At 37.7% G+C, this 24,653-nt stretch overlaps 1 protein-coding gene across 7 annotated transcripts in view; it reads left to right on the top strand.

The window, feature by feature from the left end:
• PALLD (palladin, cytoskeletal associated protein) overlaps positions 1-24,653 on the top strand; it is a 202,143-nt gene that overhangs the window by 163,301 nt on the left and 14,189 nt on the right. For 4 of the 7 annotated variants that reach the window (XM_027738026.2, XM_027738035.2, XM_027738077.2 and 1 more), the window contains 6 exons: positions 1,431-2,126; positions 14,145-14,280; positions 16,618-16,719; positions 17,279-17,329; positions 18,753-18,974; positions 24,045-24,194. In XM_027738026.2, coding sequence (XP_027593827.2) covers positions 1,431-2,126; positions 14,145-14,280; positions 16,618-16,719; positions 17,279-17,329; positions 18,753-18,974; positions 24,045-24,194 — 1,357 coding nt within the window. The remainder of the gene's footprint in view (positions 1-1,430; positions 2,127-14,144; positions 14,281-16,617; positions 16,720-17,278; positions 17,330-18,752; positions 18,975-24,044; positions 24,195-24,653) is intronic. The other 3 variants (XM_039380497.1, XM_039380496.1, XM_039380498.1) reach the window with 3 other exon arrangements.

Below are 24,653 nucleotides of genomic sequence, written 5' to 3'. Positions count from 1 at the left end.
GATCTTTCAGTTTTCTGCCCTAAACAATCTTTCTCCCCTTTTTCTTATCTAAGCAATCTCCCTTGGCATGAGATCATAAGCAGAATTATTGTCAGAAAACATTTTCTGGGAAATGTAGATGGTTGGAATATCAAAATTAATCTTCAAGTGGAAAATATGATGTTATTACCATTTCTAATTTTGTTGCTACCAACAAAACTATATTGTTGTGCCAGTCATACATTCATATGCCTTGCATTAAGACTGCTTCTAAAATTTCTGCTTAAATGACCTAACTTATACATAAACAATGACACACTTGTATATAATAAAATATTTACATATTAAATACACAGAAAAGGTATATGTGCATATGCTGAAATTTTGTAGACATGTGGAGTATTGAGATAAAGTCATGATTTCCAGCTGGAAGATGACAATTTTTAAGCAAGTCAGTCTGATGTATTTTCAGATGATAGACCACACAGTTAATTTTGAGCTTAATGTCATTCAAACAACTGTATCATGGACAAAAAAAAAAACAACCAACAAAACGAAACAACAGAAAAACAGTGCATGATCTGGTTTGCTTCACTGCTCAACATTTTGCTTTTTTCTTTTTCTTTTTTACTTAACAGTTTTAAGTGTTCCAGCATATTAGTTTTTTTAGTCTCTATTCTTCTTCTAGTAAATATGTGCATTTCTTAATGAAATTCTTATTTCCATTTGAGCTGATAGTACTGCAATTAGCAATTCATCAGAACTGTATTGAGTATCTACTAAGATACATCTCAGGACCTACAGTTGAAAATAAAGCCTGGGAAAAAAGTGGGACTAAAGACATGGAAACACTCAGTTTATCACTTCCTTAGGTCACAGATGTTTCTCAGAAGTTTTTGCTCATTTACAGATCCATAGATGGTTCTAACACAGAAATTAGCCCCTTGTCTCCAAGTACTTCATTAAAAGTATGTCCCTAATTAGACCTGTCTGATTGGCCCACAGAGGCTACAGCAGAAATCATGGCTGAAGTTGTCACTGGGGAAATATTTCAGCCTTATTATTGAAACAGGGCCATTGAATGAAATACTCAAGAAACAAAAAGAAACGTTGTTAAGAATTTAAGTATTTTTACCTTTAATTCTATAATCTGGATTGATTCTTTAAAATATAATAAGTGTCTTCAAATTGTCATATCATTTACCTTTTTGAAGAATTGAAGGTTCTGTTAAATACTATTATTCACACACTTTTTCCTCCATCTTGAGGACAAAAAATGGACTTTTGTAGCAATATTTTAGCTCTGAAGAAATAGGGCTGTTCAACATATGTAAACACTTTGAACTTTCACTCTTTTGATTTTCCTGGACCATGGATCAGCGGATCTTCTATCTCCTCCCCAACCAGCACGCATGTCTGATCATCTTTTTGTCTATTTTTCCTTCCCACAGGGGGCCCAAAAAAATACAGCAGCTACAGAACCAAATTCGTCTGGAGCAAGAAAGTGGCCAGTGGTATCGTCACCAACAGCAACCTGATCATCAGCAGCACTCTCCCTCTTCTCCTTCCTTTCCTCCTCCCCCCTCCTTCCAGGAGCTTGAGCCCAGCCAGTTTGTCACCTCTCCTGTGCCAATGAGTATTCTTAACTCTCATACTTCCCCTACCATGCAGTCTTCTGGCTCTTTTAACTATGCTCGGCCTAAGCAGTTTATTGCTGCTCAGAACATCAGCCCTGCTTCGGGTTATGTGACTCCATCTTCAGGGTCGTCTACATCCAGTCTTCCTTCTCCTATGTCTCCAACTGCTTCTCAGAAACAGTTTGGCAGAGTGCCTGTTCCTCCCTTCTCTCAGCAGTTTGCTCCAGAAGGGGAGTATCCCTGGTCTCCTTCTTCTCCATCCCCCCCACCCCCGCCTCCACCTGTCTTTAGTCCAACCGCAACATATCCGGTGTGTGATTCCTTTCCACTTCCACCTCCTCCACCCCCTCCTCTTCCTTCACTTTCTTCACCTTCCCACAGCCTGTCTCCAACTCCTAGATTTCCTAATTCCGGCCAGTCTCCAGCAGCTTTTCTCAGCTCCATGCTGCCATCCCAGCCACCACCCATTTCTGTCAACGCATTAGGCCTCCCAAAAGGAGTGACGCCTCCGTAAGTATCAGCCGATGAGCTCTTTGACTTTACTGAAGATTGTAATGAAGATTATTGCGCTTGCTTAATTTATATTTTTCTAGGGTCCTTGGCTGTTAGCTGCTATCTGAGAGGGAGAGAGGAGTGAACAAATTACAAATGCCTCTGTGCTAGAGATCTGAAGTAGTTTTTTAACCCTTACAGAAGTGAGATTCTGAAAGAGCCCTACGGTAGGAACACAGAAGATGAGAAACTAAAACTTTAAATTGGAGTTGTAGAAAATACGAAAGCAGCAGCAAAAGGCTCTGCATGTCCAGGGCGGTGGAAGGAGATCCTAGGAAACCCTTCTCATGACCCGGTTCTTCACATATGCAATGCTATTTGCAGTTTATGTTCCTATTACATCTGCAGGTAGAGAAATATCAAGTAAAGAGAGAATCTTTCAGAAGTCCCAATAGTTTTGTGATACTAAAAGTATAAGGTATTAAAGTATAAAACTGCTAACAAAGTGGTCATAACATTGTTTAGCTTTTGACTAGAGATTTTGTTCTGAGGAAGTTTGGGAAAATGTTTAGGAGGGGATTTAGAAAAGCAGTGCATAAAAACAAACAGAATCCCTTCCCCTAACAACTCTGCATACTTATTTTCTCCTTTTGTCTTCTCTAAAGGCCAAAATAGTATTTTGGAGCATGTCAGCTCCCATCATAGATCAGTTTGTCTTTCCTCTGGCACTAGACTCTCATTCCATCCTTAGAGAACAAAGAGACATGCTGAAGAACAAAAATGAGAATAGCTGTATCCAAGGCTTATTTATAACTTTGTCTACAAGTTTGTCTAAACATATCTACAGTATCTAGGTGACCTGCTCAGCTACATACTGTTGCAGTGGGAACTTCTGTTATTTCAGTCCAAGATATTAAAAGGAAGAGAAGGAAGAAAGCAGAGAGATATCAAATTAATAAATTATGTATATGCTTTAAAAAGCATTTCTTTATCTTGAGTTCTGTCATACAGCTCATTATGGAGTCTGGCCATAAAACAGATTTAGGAGAAAAATTAATAAATAGTACAGTTTGCCCTTGCACTCATAATAGTTGCGATTTTCTGTCTTTCTGTGTCCTTTGCTCTGGCTAAGTTTCTCTTTTGATACTGACCACTAAAAGTTGCATGATTTATTTACTGGCAGCTTGATCAGTAAGCACAGCCCACAAAAGCCTGCCTGATTTTCCAGGAAAGGCTCTAGTCTAGCTTTACAGTTTTGACAAGGACTGGATTCTCTTTTGAGTTCCCTTCTGTGTGCTGTGAGGTTGACAGTAGCAGCTTGAGCCTCTGCTGTGTCCCTCTTTCCCTGTTATGCTGCACTTATGCATACATGTTCTCACTTGAAACATTAGCTGTATTTTTGTTCAGAGAGACAACCCTGTAAGGATGCTTCCCCCTTTCTCATGCCTGTCACTTCCAGAAGCACAGCAGCCAGTCTGAGTGTGCACATGATGGTGTGTCTATCCACATTCCCCCCTCCCCCACCCTGACAAGGCAGCAGCCTCAGGATCTGAGCTGAGGATGAGGTAGTTGGCTGTTTGGTTTGCATTCCCTCAGGAAATATAGTCCAGATGGGAGCTGGATTGTGTTAACTATACTGAACGTATGTGTGTATAATTCATGTATACGTATATATACATATGTGTATATATATACACATAGTGGGCATTTGACATCTGAATTATAGCACTAAAACATGGTAAAAGATGTACTGTGTGATGCAAAAGAAACCATAATCTATTGTTGTGTATCTTTGATGCCAATTTTTCCCTGGCTTCTGCTTTTTCATGTTACTCTGTAGGTTACTAATGTCTGGTGTGTCTTGCTGAGTAAATCATTGTTTCCCATAATTCTCATACCACTTCTGAGCAATCCATTTCCCCCACAGCTTTAGGTCTCTTCTGCTTTGTGCTATAGTCTCAGTTCTCTTTTTGGCCAGTGTCACTTGTCTTTTGCTCCATCCTCACAAATCCTCTTTAGCACATTTATCTTTCTCAGACGTAGTTTCTGAGCCTCTCACAGTATTCTACAACCTCAACCTGCCGTCTCAACAAGCATGCCATGATCTCCAAGATCTATTGATTGAGATGGTGATAGTGTTTCCTGACAGTGTGCTGTACAGACTGGGTGCAAGGAATATATCGGAGCATTCGAAGTTTTTCTCAGCATCTGAAATCCTAGTCACGCCATTTAACTTCAATGCTTTTTTCATTACTAAATCTTGGTACAACTACAGATCTGCTCCTCAGAATGAGTACTTGGTAGGCATCAAGCCTATTTGATCCCTTCCAACTCAGGACATTCTATGATTCTAAGAAAACTTTTCTAACTCTCTCTTCAATACCTGTACTCTGTCTGTGAACCCACGAACAGTAAACATCATGCTAATGGTTCAGTTGAGTGTTGACATTTTCCTTGGGTTTGGACCCTGAAAGTCTGTGAAGTGACAGCATTTGCTAAAACAATTTGACCCAATGAATAAATATTCTTTCCAGTTAGATTTGGATAGATTTGGAAACATTGCACTGGGGCTTATTTATTTGTTTGGGATGGGGGTTTTATGTGTTTTTTTCAAAAGCACATGGTCTTACAGCCTTGCTTGTGTTATTAGAATAACTGCTTGTGAATTTACTACATTTTATTGGACATCTGAAACAATAGAAAGCAGTTGTGTGTCATTAGTACCCACTAATTCATCTTTAAATATTTTAAACATTTATTTGCAACAATTTTATAATGAATGTTTCCATTGAATAAATTATATCTTTATTTTCCAGTAAGCTCTAGACACTTTGTAGTGACCGGCATTTCCAAGCTGTGACTACGGTGGTCTTAGCTGAACAAGCTTGCTTTGGGAATAACCTTTTTTTCATTAATGGAGTAAAGTTGGTAGATTCTGTATCTAGTCAGAGCATAGTATTATTAAACGAAAGTACTGGTAGAACTGCATAGCTAATTAAGAACTTAAGGGAATTATGAGCACTTGTCAGTTATTTCTGAGGTAAAACTTGTCTGAAGTAAGTTTGTTGGATACTGTTCTTAAAAATCTCAGTTCTTTCCTTTGACTAAAGAAAACTAACTCAGGTTAGTTTTTGGATAAAAAAGACTTTCAGGGAGAAGAGTTAATGTGACAGAAACATGGGATTGAGGGGGTTTCATTTACAGTTAAGTCTGTAGAAGCTAGAATCTGGTCTTTACTGTTCATAAAAAAAAACAAAACCACAAATTACATGTGAAAGAACAGAAATAAGTATACTTAAAAATTCTAGGTAAGCACATACACTGTAGGTTTACATGAGCATTTTTGAGAGCAAAAATAATCCCATGAGAAGGATTGATGACTATTCCCCTGTACCCAGCGCTGGTGAGGCCACACCTGGAGTACTGTGTCCAGTTCTGAGCCCCTCAGTTCAGGAAGGATATTGAGGTGCTGGAGCAGCTCCAGAGAAGAGCAACAAGGAAGGGACTCAAACACAAGTCCTATGAGGAGAGGCTGAGGGAGCTGGGGTTGTTCAACCTGGAAAAGAGGAGACCTCATCACTCTCTACAACTCCCTGAAAGGAGGTTGTAGCCAGGTGGGGGTTGGTCTCTTCTCCCAGACAACCAGCAGTAGGACAAGAGGGCACGGTCTTAAGCTGTGCCAGGGGAGCTTTAGGTTAGATATTAAGAAGAAATTCTTTACAGAGAGGGTAATCAGGCATTGGAATGGGCTGCCCAGGGAGGTGGTAGATTCTGGTAGATCCCTGCAGGTTTTTAAGATGAGACTGGATGTGGCACTTAGTGCCATGGTCTAGTAACCACAGCGGTGTTGGATCAAGGGTTGGATTTGATGATCTCAGAGGTCCTTTCCAACCCGGCTGATTCTATGATTCTATTTAGTGAATATTTAAATAATAAAAGTATAAAACCTACTACAAAAATATGTAGAATTATCCAATCTAGAGAAATGGAGTCTCTTTCTAAGTATAAAAAACATGTATTGTCATCTATACATATATCCTTTTGAAAACAACATTAAAAATTAAGGATGTTCCTTAAAGTAGACACTTTTCCTTAAAGCAGACCTTTTCTTAAAGTAGATATCTTCAGTAATATTGCCTTAGTTACAAACAGGAAAAAAATCTGACTGTGCAGAATTGGTGAAAGAATGTGAATATAGATTTACTACTTTCTGGAAAAGGAATGGAAAATGGAAAAGAAATCATTGTTTGAACACAAGAATTCTAAAGTATCTTGTAAAACAAGTAAATAAGATGTTTTATCATTCTACACAATAAATTTAACTGGTGTCTCAATGATCTTTAGAACCTTAAATCCAAATCTTAAAGGAGATGATGTGGTAATCATGAGAACAGCAACATCAGAAAGAGATTTGCCCTTTTTCCCACTTTGAATCAGAGCTACTGGTTTGTTCTTGCAGCTGTGTACTGTGACTTGTCCATTGCATTCTGTCTCAAATGGAATTAAAAAAATATTAGTAACCATTATGTTCCTTTAGTCAAGTAGCAATGATGGTGACCACTCTGAGGAAAAAATACACTTTCCATCTTTTTATCTTACAGCTTTCAACATTCTTCCAGCACAAATGCCAGCTTTTATTTTAGAGTAAACTGTATTGCTGTCCTGTGTAGACTGGACTTTTCCTGTTGCCTGTAATGGCTGTAAAAATTGAGGTTATCTGCAGCATTATTGATGTGAAAATAGTGATACGTAGGAGGAAGTACCTTGATTAAGAATACTGACATCCAACTGAGGCAAAAGGTCATGGTGTTTCCTTGCTTCTGAGGAGTTCACTTCAACTCTCTTTGCTATCTATTCAGTCATATCTGGAGTTATTCCTGGATCTCCGGAAAACATATCTGAAGACAAGTATTGCTGTAACTGGAAAAATTCCAGAGAATAATAGGGTTTGCATTCATTCTTAACCCCCAATTTTCTTAAGCTATTGCTCCTGTCCGTTAAACCATTTTTGTTTAAATTTTCTTGAAAACTTTCTTTTCCCATGGCTTGGATACTACGGAGTGTTACACCAACACCTGAGGGGTTTATCTGTGATATTAGACCAATTCTTGTTGATTGTGCTAAGAAACAGCTCATACTGGGGGCTTTGTTTTTGTGCAATATAACACCTTTTTATTAGATGTATGCACCTGATTATCATAAAATACATACCCATGTCAACTTTTCTGAAATGTGATGAATGCATGTTTATTCCATTTGAATTTTGAAATCCAGATTGTGCCCCAGACCTAATCAGCTGAAGTTGCGCAAAACTAGAGATCACGGATGTAACGTGCAGACACACAGACATTAGCCAAAATAACAGTATCCTGACAATCATTTCATCTGGAAGTCTTAATTTTCAAGATGTTTTTATCCAGTTCCTTTTTTCTAAATTGTATTTGCAGATACTAAGAATATTGTAAGATGACAGTGAACTTTAATAAGAGAATTAGTACACATACTTCCCCGTTGAAAAGAGAGGATGTTCACAGCATTGCTTTGCTGCTTTGTTTTGGTCTGCAGATTTCTCTTTTCAGAGGACTCAATTTCAAGACTTCTTTATTTTAAACAGACCTAAATGCCACAAAAACATCTATGAGTATAAAAGCCAGGTACAGTTCTTGATAGATGTGGAGACTTTGATCAGTTGCATTACATCAACTGGAGAAAAGGTTAATACTTTGGATGTATTATCTTTTCTCAGTCCAGTGCAGCTACAGGAAACAGGCTCTCAGTGTCCTCGACAGCCCGATAGGAATGAGGGTTCGGACACTTCGATGTTAGGTGCAAAATGGAACACTTTATTAACATGGCTCCTGCCTTTTATAGGGCAGGAGCAGAACTTGCTGGAACAAGGGGAATAACTGAGGAGGAGCAAGGGCAGAGTATGCAAACTAGGACCATATAGGGAGAACAAGGGGAGGAGTATATCTACATAAGGAAGAAATGGCCATATAAGGTTGGTACTGCAATGCAGCACTAACTGGCCAATAGAAATGCAGGGTTCAAAAGCTTAGGGAAAATAAGGGAAAATGGGGGTACAGTGAAAGGGAATAATACAATAACACAGTATAATAGCATAACAAAAATCCTAAAACACATTTTCTCAAAAACTGGATCCCAATATGTAGCTTTTTCTTCACGTGTTTCTGGAAGTTCTTCTCTAGATTTCAGGACTATGAGGACTGTGCCAGCCTTTTCTACACTCAGGAGCAACCAGTGCTTTAGTAGTTTCTTCTTAACCATCAGTTCTAGCATACTGCTGGTAACAACCAGAATTTCAGATAAGATTATGGGTTACAAAATAAGTATTATTTCTTTAACTTGATATCAAAGTACATGTACATCTTTTGAAAAGCAAATGGCGTTTATATATCTATGGTAACCGGTGCAGCATGCAGCAGAGGGAAAACTTGCCTGGGGGAAGGAACAAAATGGGGAATGAAGAAGTAGTAATTCTTATCTTAATGAGTAAAAATGTGTTTTTAAACGTAAGCTTTGGAGGAAAAAAACCCCTAGTGGTAGTCATGCAGTTTGTAGGAGAGTTGTACTCTTTGTTATCTAATCATCAAGCAGGATCAAACTTGTTCAGAAATATATATATTATTCATGTCAACCTTGACCCCATCCAATACTGAAGCATGATTTGTTTATTTTTTTCGACTATAGTTTCAGAACCTCGGCTGGCAGAAATAATTGAACTTTTGTACATTTGTTCCATTTACTGCGAGTCATCCTTAGTCAGGTCTGTGCCTCAGACATTCCCCCTAATTCAGATACATTTAACGTCACTTTACTGGACAGAGCTGAAGCTCCTGGTCTTCATGGTCTTTCTGTGACAAGATCAGACTAAACTGATTTTACTGTGAAGCTGCAGCTTCACGATTTGTGACCTGTTACAGTGCCTGTAGTAACTTTGCTCTTACAGTAAGTAAAAAAAATGTGTGAAATGGGCAGGAATTAGCTGTATTTTTGGAAGACTTTATTTTTAAAGGAAAAATCAAGTTAGTGTTCATTACCTCAGTACCAGAGAATTGATTTGGATTTCTGTGAAACTGAGCCATATTGGCTGCAAACAGGAATTTGCTCTTGGAAGGATAACAACAGCCAGCCTGTTGCCCTTGTTTACACTGTAAAAGGTACATAGGAAAAGAGGGAATCGCATCCAGCACGCGCTGTGTGTAATTAAAACATGAAAAGTACTGCTGGTTTGGCCTTCCTTCTAAACAAATGTCAGGGCAAGTATTCAAAACTAAAGAGAGCCAAGCCGAGGTTGCAAAAAACCTTGCTGTCAAAAATCTCTGTGTGAATTAAGATGACAGTTTTGGCAATTTCATTGCACCCTTTCAAACCAAAAGAGTTCAGACATTTGTGCTTTTATCTACGCCTGTATTCAGGCCCCCTCACTGCCTTCAGTGACGCAGATTTCAGAGGTGCTTAAAATCCATGTGAATTGCAGCCTAATTCTCAAGGCTGTTAGTTTCTCTGCACATTTGTGGTGGTGGTTGTGTGCTTCAGACTAATGCTGTCAACATTCTGAAATATGCCTTCTCCAGCTATCTCCTGCTAACTTAATATTCACAATATATCTGCAAATTGCATCGGGCAAAGAATGAACATACAGATAACATAAATCAATTGGCAGATTTTCTTGCTTGATGTTATCCCTTAGAGAAGACAGAAAGAAAGCTCATGCGTCACTAAGGACACAAATCTTTGGAGCTTAATGCATCCAGATAAGGGCATGTAAGGATGATGAAAAATATTTGCAAAAGCGGCTGAAGAAAGTTTGCTGCCAGGCTGTCTTGACATGCAAACCATCTCTCAGGCTAAAAGGATCTGTGCTTTGGAGGATAGATTTACTAAAGTCCTATTTGTTGCCATTACCTTCTATTAATTTTGGAATTCATCCCAAGAACATATGTCTTAAGAGCTAACTTGCTGTGGGGGTATGTATATATGTGTATATTTATGTACAGTTTTTGAAGTGTATATATTTAGAGAAAGAGATTCTGAAAACGGGGTTGAAATAAAGGGTCTGCAGGAAGATCCACATTTCCTTATGCACTTCTTGGGGTTTTTTTTGTTCCAGTTTAAAATAGTCCCAAAAGGGAAAGAGAGAAGCTTTCTAAAGGCATTTGAAGAAATTTTGATTGGTGTTCATTTTTATAGTTAAATGTTTAAAGCAGCTACTTCCTTGTTAAGATACTTATTTGTAAATGTAAATAAAGAGGAGATAATCTATTTTTCAGGCAAGTCACCTTGACCAGGTTTTGGATGACTCTTCCATGCTGACTGTGAAAAGCTCAGGATGGTCTGACACTTAACTAGAGAACTGGAAAGTTCTTAGGGAGTCTGCCTCTCCTGTTCAAGGTTACCAGGGATACACAGGCCATTGCTGACATATTTGCATACCTTGTTCTTAAACAAAATTCCTTAGCTTCCCTACATGATATGTTTCAGGGTTTAACTGTCACTGTTGTAGGGTAGAGAAAGGAGAGTTCTACATAGTTTTGTCTAAGCTTGTTCAAGTTATTGTCAATTAGTATCCTCAATGGACATGGAGAATCATTAAATATTAGCTATTTTCTGATGTCAGCTATTGTCTGATTTCTGATGTTTTATGTTTGATTTGCCTATCTTCATTTTCCTAATTTCCCAACTAAACAAACAAGAATGTCTGTGTGTGTGTGACATAGCTTGTCACAAAAGCTATGCTTTTAGACATTTTTTTTTGTTCTAAAGTTTTCCAGTTTGCTGTATTTTTTCTCGAAGCGCAGTGGTAATACTGGATTCAGTGTCTAACAGCAAGGAATAAAGGAAAAGAAATAAATTTCATGTCTTATGCTGACAAGTCCTGGAATTATATTTATTTCCCTTTTGAAATAATTTTCAAGTTTTAATCTTACAGATTCTCTAGAGATGCTTAATATGTTAGTATTAATTTTCCATTTGCATTGCTATCATGCTTTGAGCATTTTCCTGAGTTTCATCAGTAGACCTCCTTTAGACAAATTATGACAGTTGTTACCTACAGATGAATTGCAACCACTGCAAGTTCAGTGTCATCAGCCAATTTAAGAAACACGTTTTTCTATTTCACTTTTCCATTGTTAAGGTTGAAACCCTAAGTAATGAACTTAGTATACAGAGACCTTTGAAAGACCTCATTGGACTATATTCTTCCAGTATGATAGAAAAATAAATCATTGTTCTCTCAAAATAGCTTTTTCAAACTGTTATACAGCTATATAATAGAAACTTCATCTGGACTTTGTTTCCTTGATTCACTAGGGAACTTACTGCAGCTCCTGAAGGCTAACTCAGTAGCCATAAACTGTAGTGTATCAAAGCTACTTCTTTTTGCTTATCTGCATGCCCTTCGGCCTGACAAAGAGATAAACATGAGGTTTGATATGATTAAATTTTCATTTCCTTATTATCCTACATTGTTTAGGAATGGACTGTAATATTGTTTTCTTGCATTTAGTGTGGATGCTGAACTTACTAACCTGCAATTCTCTTGGTGCTCCTTCCCCTTTAAAAAATGGGTGTATTTGCTTAGGGGTTTTTGTTTTCAGAGATAAACAATAATGCTTCAGAAAATGCTTTCACTTGTTACTTAAAATCCACTCCTGAGCACTTAGCTCATCCCTCTTTTTATACACTGTTGTGACTTATTTAGGTAAACTCTACATTTCACCTTTGCACTGTATTGAGTCCCAAGCATAAGCAGATCCTCTTCTGCTAAAACTCTTTATCATTCAAGTATGAAATTTTTGAGAATGTGAAATGAAAGATATTTCTTAATATATCACTTGGAATTTTCAAGGAAGGATGCATGCCTCCATTAAAAGCTGGCACAGGGTAAAGCCAAAGGTGAAGCCAAATTTGAAATTTGCTGCCTTGAAGTTGGCTGAATTTTTTTGTTTTGTTTTGATTTGTTTGTTTGTTTGTTTTTGGTGGTGGTGGCAGTGTTGTTCTGGTTGGTGTTTGGGTTTTGGTGAGTGCCTTTTCTGAAAAGTAATGAAATTCGGTTCCATGGCAGTGCTGGCTAGGTGGGTTAAAGGCTGGAAGGTGAAGGGAAAGACTGCAAGAGAAGAAACAGATGCCACCTTTCCACTAGCCTACTAGCCTTCTAGCAGATGGTCCAGTCTTCTTGAAGGTTATTAGCTTCTGATCCCCTCTTCCCACCTTCTCCTATCCATTTTTCTTCCTTATCTTCTTTTACATTTACTGTTCTAAATTTCTTGAGTTACTGAAGCATCACTTTCTTGAAGAGATTTTATGCCTTCCTCTTAGCGCTCTCTTGTCTCCCTGTAGATGGGATAGTTTTCCTGATCTCTTCCCCAAAACAGAGTGGAGGAGACTTCCTTTGTTATTTGTGACTGAGAAGATCCTCAGCCAAAAGCTGAGCAAATTGTTTTACTTGATGATCTCCAGCTAGCAGATCAGTATTTCTAGGGTGAGCGATGTTGTTCTGTCTCTTTGTGACATTAGGCAAATGTCTGCTTTTCTGCTGTCATTTTATGTGAAAATGCAGTTCTTTTTACAGAACTTCACCGTTTTCACATTTTACTTACAGTAACAGAATATGAAATGTTTTAGGAATTTAGACAGAAACGTTTCCAATTATTGTCTTCTCATCTATCCACTTAATTCCTTTTTGGCTTTTAACAGCATATGTGTATTGTTTCATTTTTGCTAATGATAAAAATTACCATTGAAAGCACTTGCTGAAGAATGAAGTTTGTGTAACCATGTTATAGAAATATAGTACTGAACAATACCCAAGAAAATTTATCTCTATACAATTCTTTAACATTTTGATACCAGTAATTAAATTATTAAGATGTGTACTGGAAATAAATTTACCAATTACATGCTAGTCTGATTTTTTCCATCTCTGGCTTTTGTGTGTTTGTCAATTTATTTGACACCATTCCATATTTTACATAAGGCATTCCCATGTAATGGACTGAGCCCTGTTTACTCAATGAAGGTAAAAAAAACCCCATAAACTAATATTGAACCAGGATCAGTGTTTTAAACAATAATGTGTGACTTCATTGGAGAAATGGGGTGTGCTACAAGTTTCAAATACGATAGCAATGTTGATTTCTTCACAACTGTGTTAAGAACTGATCTTCAGTAGAAACCACCCTTGTTGGACATTTCCAGCAATAAAGCCCTTATGACATTACTGAGAAGTGTTAAATATTAGTGCAGTCTTGAAAAATAAAATTTCCTGTACCATTTCAGAAAATGGGAGTGACAGTTCCCGAAAGTGTAATCATAGCTTGTAGGCTGGTAAGGGGAGCGCTCAGCCCTGTGTATGCAAACTGCTAAGTGGTTGCTATTCCATTGGGAAACCTTGCTGCTGCAAACTGCTTTACAGGGATGATTTTTCTTTTTCCAGCATAACCTACACTCTGTGAAAGGCTCTTCTTTCAGAAACATTTACATACTGCTTTACAAGTATTTGTTCACAGAGATATGGAGAATAAACATGAAGTCATGCATGGTGTATTGCAAAGTTGTAACAAGGAATTAGTAAATAATATAAGAAATTAATAATTAAATGCCTTGTCTAATATCTTTCTGATCTTTATTCATCTGGTACTTCATAGGAACCTAGCTTATCTTCCAGCCCTACTTATCTAGTCATGCTTTCTCTTTCACGTATCCTCTCACTTCATTTTATCTCCACTGCTCATGAGTTTCATCTGTGTATGGTGTTTACAGCCACAGCCACAGCCAAGCAATCCTGAACCATATTTTAACCAAGGCACAAATAAAGCATAGTTTTAACTTTGTAAACTAACCATTTAATCAGTGATGTGATTTAGTAGGGACAGCATAGTAAGAAAGATGTCAGAGCTCTAATTTCAAAGACACAATGTTGCTTCTTCACTAATAGCAGTGTTTTCAGATAAATTACTAAATACCAATGATTTCAGGAAAGCTCATGAATTTTTTTGTACTGTTTTGCAGGGGATTTCCCAAGAAAACAGGCAGAACTGCTAGGATAGCATCAGATGAAGAGATTCAAGGGTCAAAAGATGCTGTCATTCAGGATCTAGAGAGAAAACTTCGATTCAAAGAAGACCTTTTGAACAATGGACAACCGGTAAAAAAAAACCAAAAAATACCCTGGGGAATTGAAGTGGGCATCATGAGTAATTTCTCAGATATGCTGCATATAATATAGTAGTTGTAGATTTCTTTTTATGTATTTATTATTTTTAATTGAATTTCCAAAACTGCATTTCCATAAGGAATGATGGTGTACATTTTGGTCTGTCATTCCTTCTCCTGTTTGACAACTTTGTTTGGACTTAACAAAGCAACAGACATCTCAAAAATGGAGAATTTGCATAAGAAGCCTGCACAGTCTGTATCTCAAGGACTTTTTGAGCCTCAAAGGCCATTTGCTTTTGACTGTTCATCACTGAGTAGATGAACGTGCATAGCTTGTGTTCAGTCCAGGCTCATTATACCTTGTGCCCAGCCATTAGACAATGAATGGAAGGAATAGGTGGTAACTGGACATCAGAGGAGAACAAGGCAGTTCATCATGAAAAACAACCCAGTAGAAATCAGGTATCATAAGATTCTGCAGTTGCAGGGCTTCTTTTGACCAATAGAATAAGAAATAACTTATAGTACTAACTTACAGACTTTATCAAGAGTTAATGACCTGCTTGAGGAGTCAAGAAATGAGGTAAAATGAGCATATCAAACAATGGAAATGCACAGCTGCAAAGATCTCTGTTCATTTTTGTGCACTTTAAGACATGCTTAAAAGATAAAATACCAAATTCTTCCTGCTCAGAGTTGATGAGAAGCAACTTTCCTAAGAATTTTTTACAGCTATTAAGACATGGTCTTTGAAGCAGGAATTTCTTTTAAGAGGAAAGTAATATTAAATATGTAGACTATCACCCCTCTTTTATCAATGAAACGTTTTCAAAAGCATCTGAATGCCTTGGGATGCCTTTGTGCCACTGAAAGGAAGTGTGCTTTAAGTTTCTTAGGACCATGCACAGTAGTTTGCGAAGTTTGCTACCAGCTCTGAGATGTGAACTATGGTGGTGTAGTTCAAGACAGCCTATCTAGTCAGACTATCTAGTCAACAATTGCTGGACTCTAGTTCTTAATAAGGTCAATGAGTGAAGCAGGGGGAATGTTCAGAGATGACTTGTGCTTCTGTACTTATCTTTCTCCATTGATTGCATGGGGCTTGGCAGTCTTCTGTAACAGTAAAGCAGAATCACTGTCATAGTGTATTAGTTCCTGTTTTTTCAAAGGAGGTGGGCCAAGTATGACTGCCAAATGCCATATGCCTATTTTGGAAAGTGAGAGAGATGTTTGGCCTGGGTAAATGAATGGAATGTCCTGAGAATGCCCACATGGCCCAAGGTAAAAAAAATATAGACCAACTGTGATCAGATGATGTGGGATCTTGAACTAAGTAAACTGGTTTTGTGCTGGCCTTGAGGCTTTTTCCTTGCAGATTCCTGTCTTGAGTGAATTCTGTAGGTATAATCATGGCTGTGGGCACTCAGAGTGATTGCAGAAGAAATTTAAGTAAAGAAAAGTTCATGACTTTCTTAGACACTTGTAAACAAGCCAACATTGCTACCTAGTTTTCATGAGTTTCAGCCTGCTGGTTTAGCTACAATATGACATATTAAAAAAAATTAAATTAAATGAGCTTTTTAAAAATTGCAAGCATTAAGCAGACGTAATGTTTTACAATTTCCATTCTTCATTCATTTTTCTCTTTAAATGTTTCACCATGAAATGAGTTTGTCTTTCATAAACTGGCATTTTTTGCAATGTTGTTTGTAAGAAAGTGTCTAAGTGTCTGAAATGTGGTATTGAATGTAGAAAGAAAGCTAATAAAGAAATAATTGAATTATACATTAAGGTTTTCTTTTAACTCACTTTACCTTCTGAGTGTAAATTGTCTTTATAAGTTATAAAAGAATAAGAAGAAATAGAAATTCAAAAAACCTTAAAGAATACATTTTTCTCTAAAGCTGTTATATTTTTGACAAAATATTTGAGTAGAATCTCCTTATCATTTTTGGCGGAGTTTTCTGCCTTGTAGTTCTAATGTAAAAACCAAGTAGAATGACTAGGAGTAAGATTTGGGATGATTTGACATGCTTTCTTTTGATGGCCCTGCTGATTTAAGCAGCTCCTATTGTTCATTCCTGCCCAAGTTCCCGGCACGAGGATGGAAACAAATGGCAGAGTTGGGGCAAGAATCATTTAAGCCAAAAGAGCCTCTTGTAATGCAAAAAAAATGCATTGCAAACTGTGGTAGAAAATTTCTGTTAGAAACATTGCTGCTTTCTTTTATTAACATCACTTTAAGTGACATTACTGTGTACTGCTTTGTAGTTCTTAACTTTTCTTTCTTCTTCCCCCCCCCATCCCCTTTTGATTTTTTGTTCAGAGATTAACATATGAGGAAAAAATGGCTCGTCGATTGCTGGGAGCAGACAGTGCTGCAACTGTCTTCAATATACAGGAACCAGAAGAAGATCCTGCTATACAGGTGCCACACAACTCTACAATTTCATAGAAAAAAATTCCTTTCAATTTTTCTTTTTTACAGGCTATGATTGTCACTAAAATAAAGTCCAACTTTAATAAGACAGATAGGATGGTTATTGATTAGAGATGTCATATACAGAGAAGTTATATATTAGTGAAGTAAACTGGAGGATCACATGTCTATTGCTCAGTTTTTCCATAAAGCTGAGACTTCTCAAATGTCTGCTTTCTGCTTTAAACCCTTCCATTTATCCTATTCTGTCCTGACCTTTAAATCTCTCAAGGCAAAAATACATCTACTATCTTGAAACCATCTTCTCTTTATTTGTGTAATATGCACTTTTTGGATGCAGACCAAAACCACAACAGAAAGTCTGCTTGAAAGGCCAGGTACACATTCTCCATTGTTCAGATGCCAGAGTTGCTATTCAGAAATGTGTAGCATTCATTTGCTTACAGTGCCACATAAAGTACATTCTCCAGATAAAAACTCTGAGAAACTCTCATGGATATCTCTTGGTCTTCTTTCTGCCTCTTGATCTTTTTTTCTACCCTTGCAGGAAGCTCGCTCTGTTGGTGCTTCTGTAGTGAGTCCTGTGGATATTCAAAAGGTTAACATTTTCACCTTTTTCTGTCTTTTTGTCTATTGATTTTATTTCTCTCTGTTGTCTTTGCCCTTTCCCTTCTACTCTTCTTGGTTAATAACAAGAGGTCACCCAACATTAATAATTGTGGTGATTTGGGCTGCGCTCCCTTCAGGATGTTCAAGTTGTTCTAGAAGCCTAACTGTGTGAGTGCAGGCAGTTTAACAACAATCATCGTGTGCTCTGGTATCTTTCTGCTGTTACATTAACATACACTGATACTAACTGTGGTATGTACTTCATGGTTTACTTTTATGGTACACTTTCAGGGAACAAAGAAATTTTTAAAATATCCATGGTTTACAAAGGTATTTCTCTGTTCTTCTGTTTTTTACCATTATTGAGGGTTATGATTAGTTTTGGAACTGATCAGTAGAAATACTACACATCATTCATTCTCAGACCAGAGGCAGCAACAGAGGATGGGTATGTGAAAGAACATTGCATGAGATGTGTATTCTGTCTTAAATACAATAAGGCCAAAGGTGATTTGAAAGTGTCTGAATTTCTGCTGACTGAGAGGAGCATTGACTAGTAATTTGGGTTTTTTCCCTGCTTCTGAGCTTTTATATCCTGGCATTATCACTGTTATCACTAAGATTCCGAGCAGAACTTCAGTATTGCAAGGTAGACAGTTCAAGAAAGTAAATAACAGTGTATATCACAGTAACTTTCCCTGATATCTGAATAGCAAATTCAAACCAGTGGTAGTGTTTTACACCGGATGAAACTTTCTGCTCTTCTTTCTATATCTTCAATACTCTTATGGGAGATTTTGGTTTTAAGAAGTGATATTTTTGGCCAACAGGACCATGGCAACAGGAGTAAAGGGAGGCAACTGTCATGGACTGCCAGTTTTGCCATTTTCTCTTATTTTTTTCCTCATTTTTACAGGCAATTGTAAACAATGTAATTTTAGCCTTCTGGTTCAGACTTCAGTACAGTTCTATGCAAATAGCAGATGTGAACCATATGGTCTTCTGACCATCTGGAAACAAAACCCACCCTAAATCTGTCTGTACCCTCAAGGAAATATTAGTTTGTTTCTTTTGTCTTTATGAACTGCTTCAGAATACTTTTATTCTTATAGGATTTTTTTAAAAATGGAAAAAAAGCAACCAATGACTTTCCTTCCCCTTATAAATTAGACCTTAAGACAACATGAAATACAGTTTCTGCCTCATACCAGATGTCTTGATTGTTTCATAGGGAAGTTATTGGAGGCATGGATTATAGTGTTTTTCTTCAACAAGTTACATTTTCCTTTTATATGTAAAAACTTAATGGATTGTTAAAGACCAGTAAAATAAAACCCCCAAACATTAGGAACACATCTTGCGGAGCAATGTATTGAAGCTGGGCACTAATATCCACCTTTTTTGTTTGACAGGAGTATAAAGTCTCCAGCTTTGAGCAAAGATTGATCAGTGAAATTGAATATAGGCTGGAGAGATCTCCTGTGGAAGAATCAGATGATGAAGTGCAACATGGAGATGAACCTATCGATAACAGTATGTCACCATATTTTGAGATAAAGCTGAAGCACTACAAAATTTTTGAGGGAATGCCAGTAACATTTACGTGCAAAGTGGCAGGAAATCCAAAGCCAAAGGTAAGAAAAGAGGGCAAACATTTCTAGAAATGCTCTGAAGAGTTCTCTGTTGGTACTTTACCATCAGGCTCTGGACCTTATGGGCTGTATCTTGCAGGAACAGGAGACATTCACACTTGACAAGAAAGTCTATCTGGCATAAACTGGCACATCTCTTTTGGCATCATTGGAGTTATTTAGATCTATACTAGTCAAAAATCCTACTGTGAAGCTTCTGCTCTCAGTTACTCCCTCCTGAGGCTTCCTCTCAATTATTTTACCTGGAAGCAATTCTCCTGTCATTTTCAGAGTTACCTCCAGGATACATCTGTATCACAAAATTCAGTGCAATGATAGAAAGCCCCATGTGAGCTGTCATGGTAGTCCCAAAAGCATTCATCTCGCTCGCATGGGTAATTAGCTCAGGCACGGCACCATGTTAATGCGAAAATATGTTGGTCCTGATTAGGAGCCAGCATGGTATCTCTGCATTCTTCTGCATCTACACACGCCAACAGGACTAAATTTTATTGGAATTTAGAGGAAGGCATAATAAAATACCACAAGTTCTCATATATCCCAACAGCAAGATGAGACATGATGGTGAGATTTTAATGATCAGCTTCTGAGGGAGGGTTGGGCTTGGGAAGCAGTTCCTTGTAGCAAATGTAAAAGTACCATGATGTCAGTAGTCTGGAAGAATGCCTTTCTTGTGTAGGTTGCCTATAACCATTTTAACAATTGCTTGGCAGTCAACTGACTCATGCAACAGGCAAACAACAGCAGCTTCTTCAACTTCCTTGCCAAAGACAGTGCCTTCCCCGTGAGGTCGTTGCAGCTCTTACAGTGACCTCGTGTGGATAGGAGCTCTTGTCTTTCCTAGACAAGATCAAAGATCTCTTATCTATTACACAAGATCCTCACAGCAGAAGCCACATCTAAATCTCTCATCTACTGTAAGTTTTACGGGTATTTAGGATTTTGAACAGAAATAAATGCAAATGACTTTACATACCCAATGATATACATGTATGATACTGTACAAAGTGTTAAAAAGAAAACAAAAAAGGACATTATCAGGTAGCAGAGAAAGAACAACAGAGAACTAGGGCTACATCTACATTAACAAGTACTGCAGACCAGAAGAAGCAAATCTGAAGAATGATATATTCATCCTTGAACACATTTCAGGAGGTTTTACTTCAGGCTCTAATCTCATCCCACAGACTGAAGCAGATGCAGCACATTAGATGTGTTCTTGGAGCGCATTTTCTGGCTCAGTGTCATCTGAAAGGAATCCAGTTCTGTGCTCCAAGACCACAACATGATGTGAACCACTGCAAAGTAAGTGGGATTGATCACTATACTTATATCAAAAAAGCACTCCTACTTCAAACTGAAGAGACACACTGGGAAGATTAGCCCAGTCTGGCTGAAACCAAACTCTTGATGTCCAGCATTACTTCTGAGCTGACCATAACTGAGAATCTGTTGTGCTGAACAAGGGTGGAAGACAAATGGGTCTGTTGATGATAGAGGTGCAGCGTGTGCAGAGGTACTCTTTTTGCCTGAGGCTTATGACTAAGTTGCTAGATGACCTGGTATGAGTCATCCTTAGTCAACTTCGCCATTCCCTAATTTTCACAGTTTCCAATTAAGGTGTAGTTTCTCTGTCTGATTTAAGACAGATGAAAGAGGATGTCTCCTTTCCCTCACTTGGGCAATAGGGATTGCACAGCCAAGAAACCACATTCTTAGTGCTTCCCCTAAAGTGCGGCATTATAGAGGAGCATCTGATGCGAATGCACCGTGATTCAGATACGACATTCTGTTTTCCTTCAGCGTCAAACCATGCACATTAAGAAGTGATTTGCTCGTGCACCTGGAACTGTGGCCCTTTATTCCAGTCACTTGCAGATGCTTTGTGCAATTTGTTAAGTTGCTTGGGATGGAACCAATTTCAGTCCTGTTGTATGGCTACTTGTTAGCTGGGCTTTGCAAATGTCAAAGCTGTATCTTCCCCTCATGTGCCGTAGTATGCCAAGACAGCAATTTTGAAACGCTCAATGGCTGAGGGCTGCCCTTCTGCAGTCATTTGTTGAAGCTGGAAGTGTTGCCCCTGAATAAATTCTTTACTTTGGCAAATGAAAAGCTGGAAATAATTTACTAACTTGAAGCTCCTCCCTTTTAAGTATTCTGTCAGGTCTGCCAAGGAATGGCTTTGGGAAGAACTGTAGTGTTTCTAAAATCTGGCATTCATTACAAGGGATTTTTCTAAGCAGGGTTATTGGCTTGATTATTTTTTCCCCTGAACATGCCATGTAAATTGAACACTGATGTGCAAATTCTGTCTTTATAAATATGACTTTTTAAATCTGAGTCTACTTTTGGTTATAACCTTTGGTGTAATGTAAAACTATTTTTTCATTAAAATGAGAAACCTGTGGTGCTACAGGAGGGACTGTGGAATACTTCTTTTTAAGGAATATTTCTCTTCAGAATTAGGACAATGCCATACAAGAGGTTATCACAGAATGTGTTATATCACAGAATATTCTGTGGAGTTGGAAGGGACCCACAAGGATCATTGAGTACAGCTCTTAAGTGTATGGGGATCGAACCCACAACTTTGGCATTATTTGCACCATGCTCTGACCAACTGAGCTAATCTGTTACATAAATCTCATACTGCTCGCTCTTCACATTGCTGAATATAATTCTTGGTGATTAAAAATGCCTGTGCTGCTTAGGATCAAAACCCTCCTTGTGCTGTATATTCCATTGTATTTCTAGTCATTACACATTAGTTTCTGAAAATCTGGTGCAACTAAAAGCAATCCAGATGCAGTGTTCAGTGCTTCGATAGTTTAACAGTACATTTATGAAAAGGTATCCTAGAAAGAAAATACTTCACTGCAAGGACCACTGTCTCCTGCAGTGGTAGTGTTTTATTTATTAACTTCATGTCAGATAAAGGTAATATTACGAATTTACTGCTCATAAGGGATGCCAATGCTTTTAAACTTAGTTGAAATAGGTATTGGGCAATATATACATGTTGGATGTTTGGATAACTGGTTCAGCTAATATTTGCATGTATTTCCATGTAATAATTTCTGGCATGCTTCCTGATATTTCTGCTAAGTGCATTGTTATTAAATAATTACTGCTTAATGCAGTACATTTCCAAGCAACATTATGACACACATAAAGCATGCAAGTTAAAACTCATTTTTTGCAGCTATATTGCTTTAGCACCCATTAGCATGTGTATTTAAGTGATCAAATATCTTTTGCATCTCCAGTAAGTGCTCTGTCAGCAGATGAGAAGACATGACTAAATCTTTTGTTAGTACCACAGAGTCTCTGCAAGGCTGCTGACAGACAAAATGGGAAACAAGTATAACCAGCTATTGAGGAAATGAAATCATTTTGAGTTACACATAATGCTTGTTAATATAAAAATCATACACAGTAATAAATTTTAAGGGAAATTTCAACTCATTCCCTCCAAAAAATCCTCCATTGTCTCTTTGTGAAATTTAAGAGTATATCCTTAACTTTTCCCCCAAGTGAGTGAATTTCAAGCTTTGAAATATTGGCACATATAAAAAAAAAAAAAAGAACCCAGCATATTAAACTCTATCAGGAATGGAATCGTGCTTTGCTTTGTCACTTTGTTTTTACTAGAAAGTCAGCACCCTTTCCTCACTCTAAAGACCTAAATTCCCACTTCAAGAATGCGACTGAGGAAACGTGTGTGTTTTCCTACTGCTAAATAGTCCCAGCAGTCACAGGACCAGGACAGTTGTTGTACTTTATATGAGCTGACCTTGTAAAAATGGTGCAGGTATCTGCACAAGTGTCCGAAATGCTGAACACCAGCTGAAGTTATGGCATAGTACGCATTTCAGAAAAGACAAGTGAATAATGTTCTACTTAAATATGGGTTTGGGCAGCTGACTACAGCCTGCCTGGTATAAGATTTTTCAGATATTCCTCTGTGTGTGTTCATGCATACACAAGATTTTACTTTGGACTCCAGCAGATTTCAGTTTGGAATTTTGCACTATTTTTATAATACAGCAAAAGAAAAATTCTGAAAGCTAGGTCAAACTATTTAATTTTTTGCTTCAAGTTTGAGGCATTAAAACATATCTTTTTGTGTAATTCATGGATTACTGTGTTATTCTGCATACATCATTTTTTTGGCTCACTGAAAGTAGATCTTGGGTCAGCCAGAGAATAAAATTATGTATCAAAAGTAATGGAAAATACCTCTGTTTGATAGATAATGTAACTGTTCTATACAGCTTGGAACTATGCTGGTGTTGGCGTACAGTGATTAAAGGCTATTTATGTGCTGACTTGCTTTGAAGTATTTCCTATTACTTCGCAAAGCTGTCCATCTCTGTAGATGCCTATCACATCAGGGTGACACTGTTTCAATCATGTCATTATATTGAGCTGGCCCATTCCCACACTGAGCTGCTCGCTGCCGGCGTGAGTGGCTGAATCCTCTCTGGCATTTTGGTCCAGTCCAGTCAGCACAACGGGTATGAGACAAAAGGGGTGCTTCAACAGTGAGATCATTGCTTCTATTTTATTTGCCATTGAATTAATTAAGCCTATAATTACCTTGGTCTATGTTTTTATTTTCTGAAAAGAGAGAAATAGCATTCTTAAGTTCTTTCTGCAACTTCTTCAGATTTAAGTGAAATAAGTTTAAAATTACCAATCTTCTCTGAAATAGAACTTTTCTTTGTAATGACATTTATTTTCAGTTCTTGAAGTATTCAGCTGCTGTTCTGCCCTTGGGATGGGTACACCCCTTATGCACCCGTAAATTTCACCACTAAATGTTCACGCTGCCTTCTTTCTCTTTGAAAAATTGCTAATCTGTAACTGTTAGTGAAAGTGGCTCATGGAGTGTGGCTCTGCACTTTTACTAGTTGCTCAAAATGGTTTTCTTTTCTTTTAATACTTACCAGAGAGTTTTTCAGCAGTTAAGGTTCGTTAGTGCTATTAATTGAGAAATGATGACAATGAGCACCCCACCTCTTACCAGCTGTGCCTTGTTTTTTCCTGCAGATTTATTGGTTTAAAGATGGGAAGCAAATTTCTAAACGAAGTGATCACTACCGAATTCAAAGAGAACCTGATGGAACTTGCTCACTGCATACTGCAGCCTCCACCCTGGATGATGATGGGAATTACACTATTATGGCTGCTAACCCACAGGTAAATGAAGGTTTGGCTCCAGAGCAAATATCCTTCTGGACATAAATCTTCAGAAAACTAGCTCATCTTACATATGCATGATTTAATTAAATGGTGAAGTCACTGTAAGTATGCAAGTTAGATTTCTGTTTTCATCTTGCATCAGTAGGGTGGGACCTTTCTATCTCCAAGAGATTAGCAACTCAGCAGCAGTTTTTTTCCTATGGTTTGAGGTTTCAGGGGGGAGGAGTGTTGTTTTTTAATTACTCTTCCACTAGTTGTTTCAGCTGATAACATCTCAGTATCCTAACTGAGCATGGATAGCACATATACAAAAAAGGAGAAAAAAAAATCCACTTTACTAGCAGATGTAACACAATCCTGCAGTTTAATTTTTCTTTTGTGACCCAACTCACTGACTGAGGCCAACTTTCTGAAATGAGTGCAAGTATATCACATCTCAGCATGTTTACATTAAGC

The sequence above is a fragment of the Pipra filicauda genome, unplaced genomic scaffold, assembly GCF_003945595.2.
Source record: "Pipra filicauda isolate LSUMZ 115617 unplaced genomic scaffold, ASM394559v2 scaffold196_size3971931_pilon, whole genome shotgun sequence".
NCBI classification, from domain to species: domain Eukaryota; kingdom Metazoa; phylum Chordata; class Aves; order Passeriformes; family Pipridae; genus Pipra; species Pipra filicauda.
Note: the sequence above shows the minus strand (reverse complement) of the source record. Positions and strands in the feature narration are given on the sequence as shown.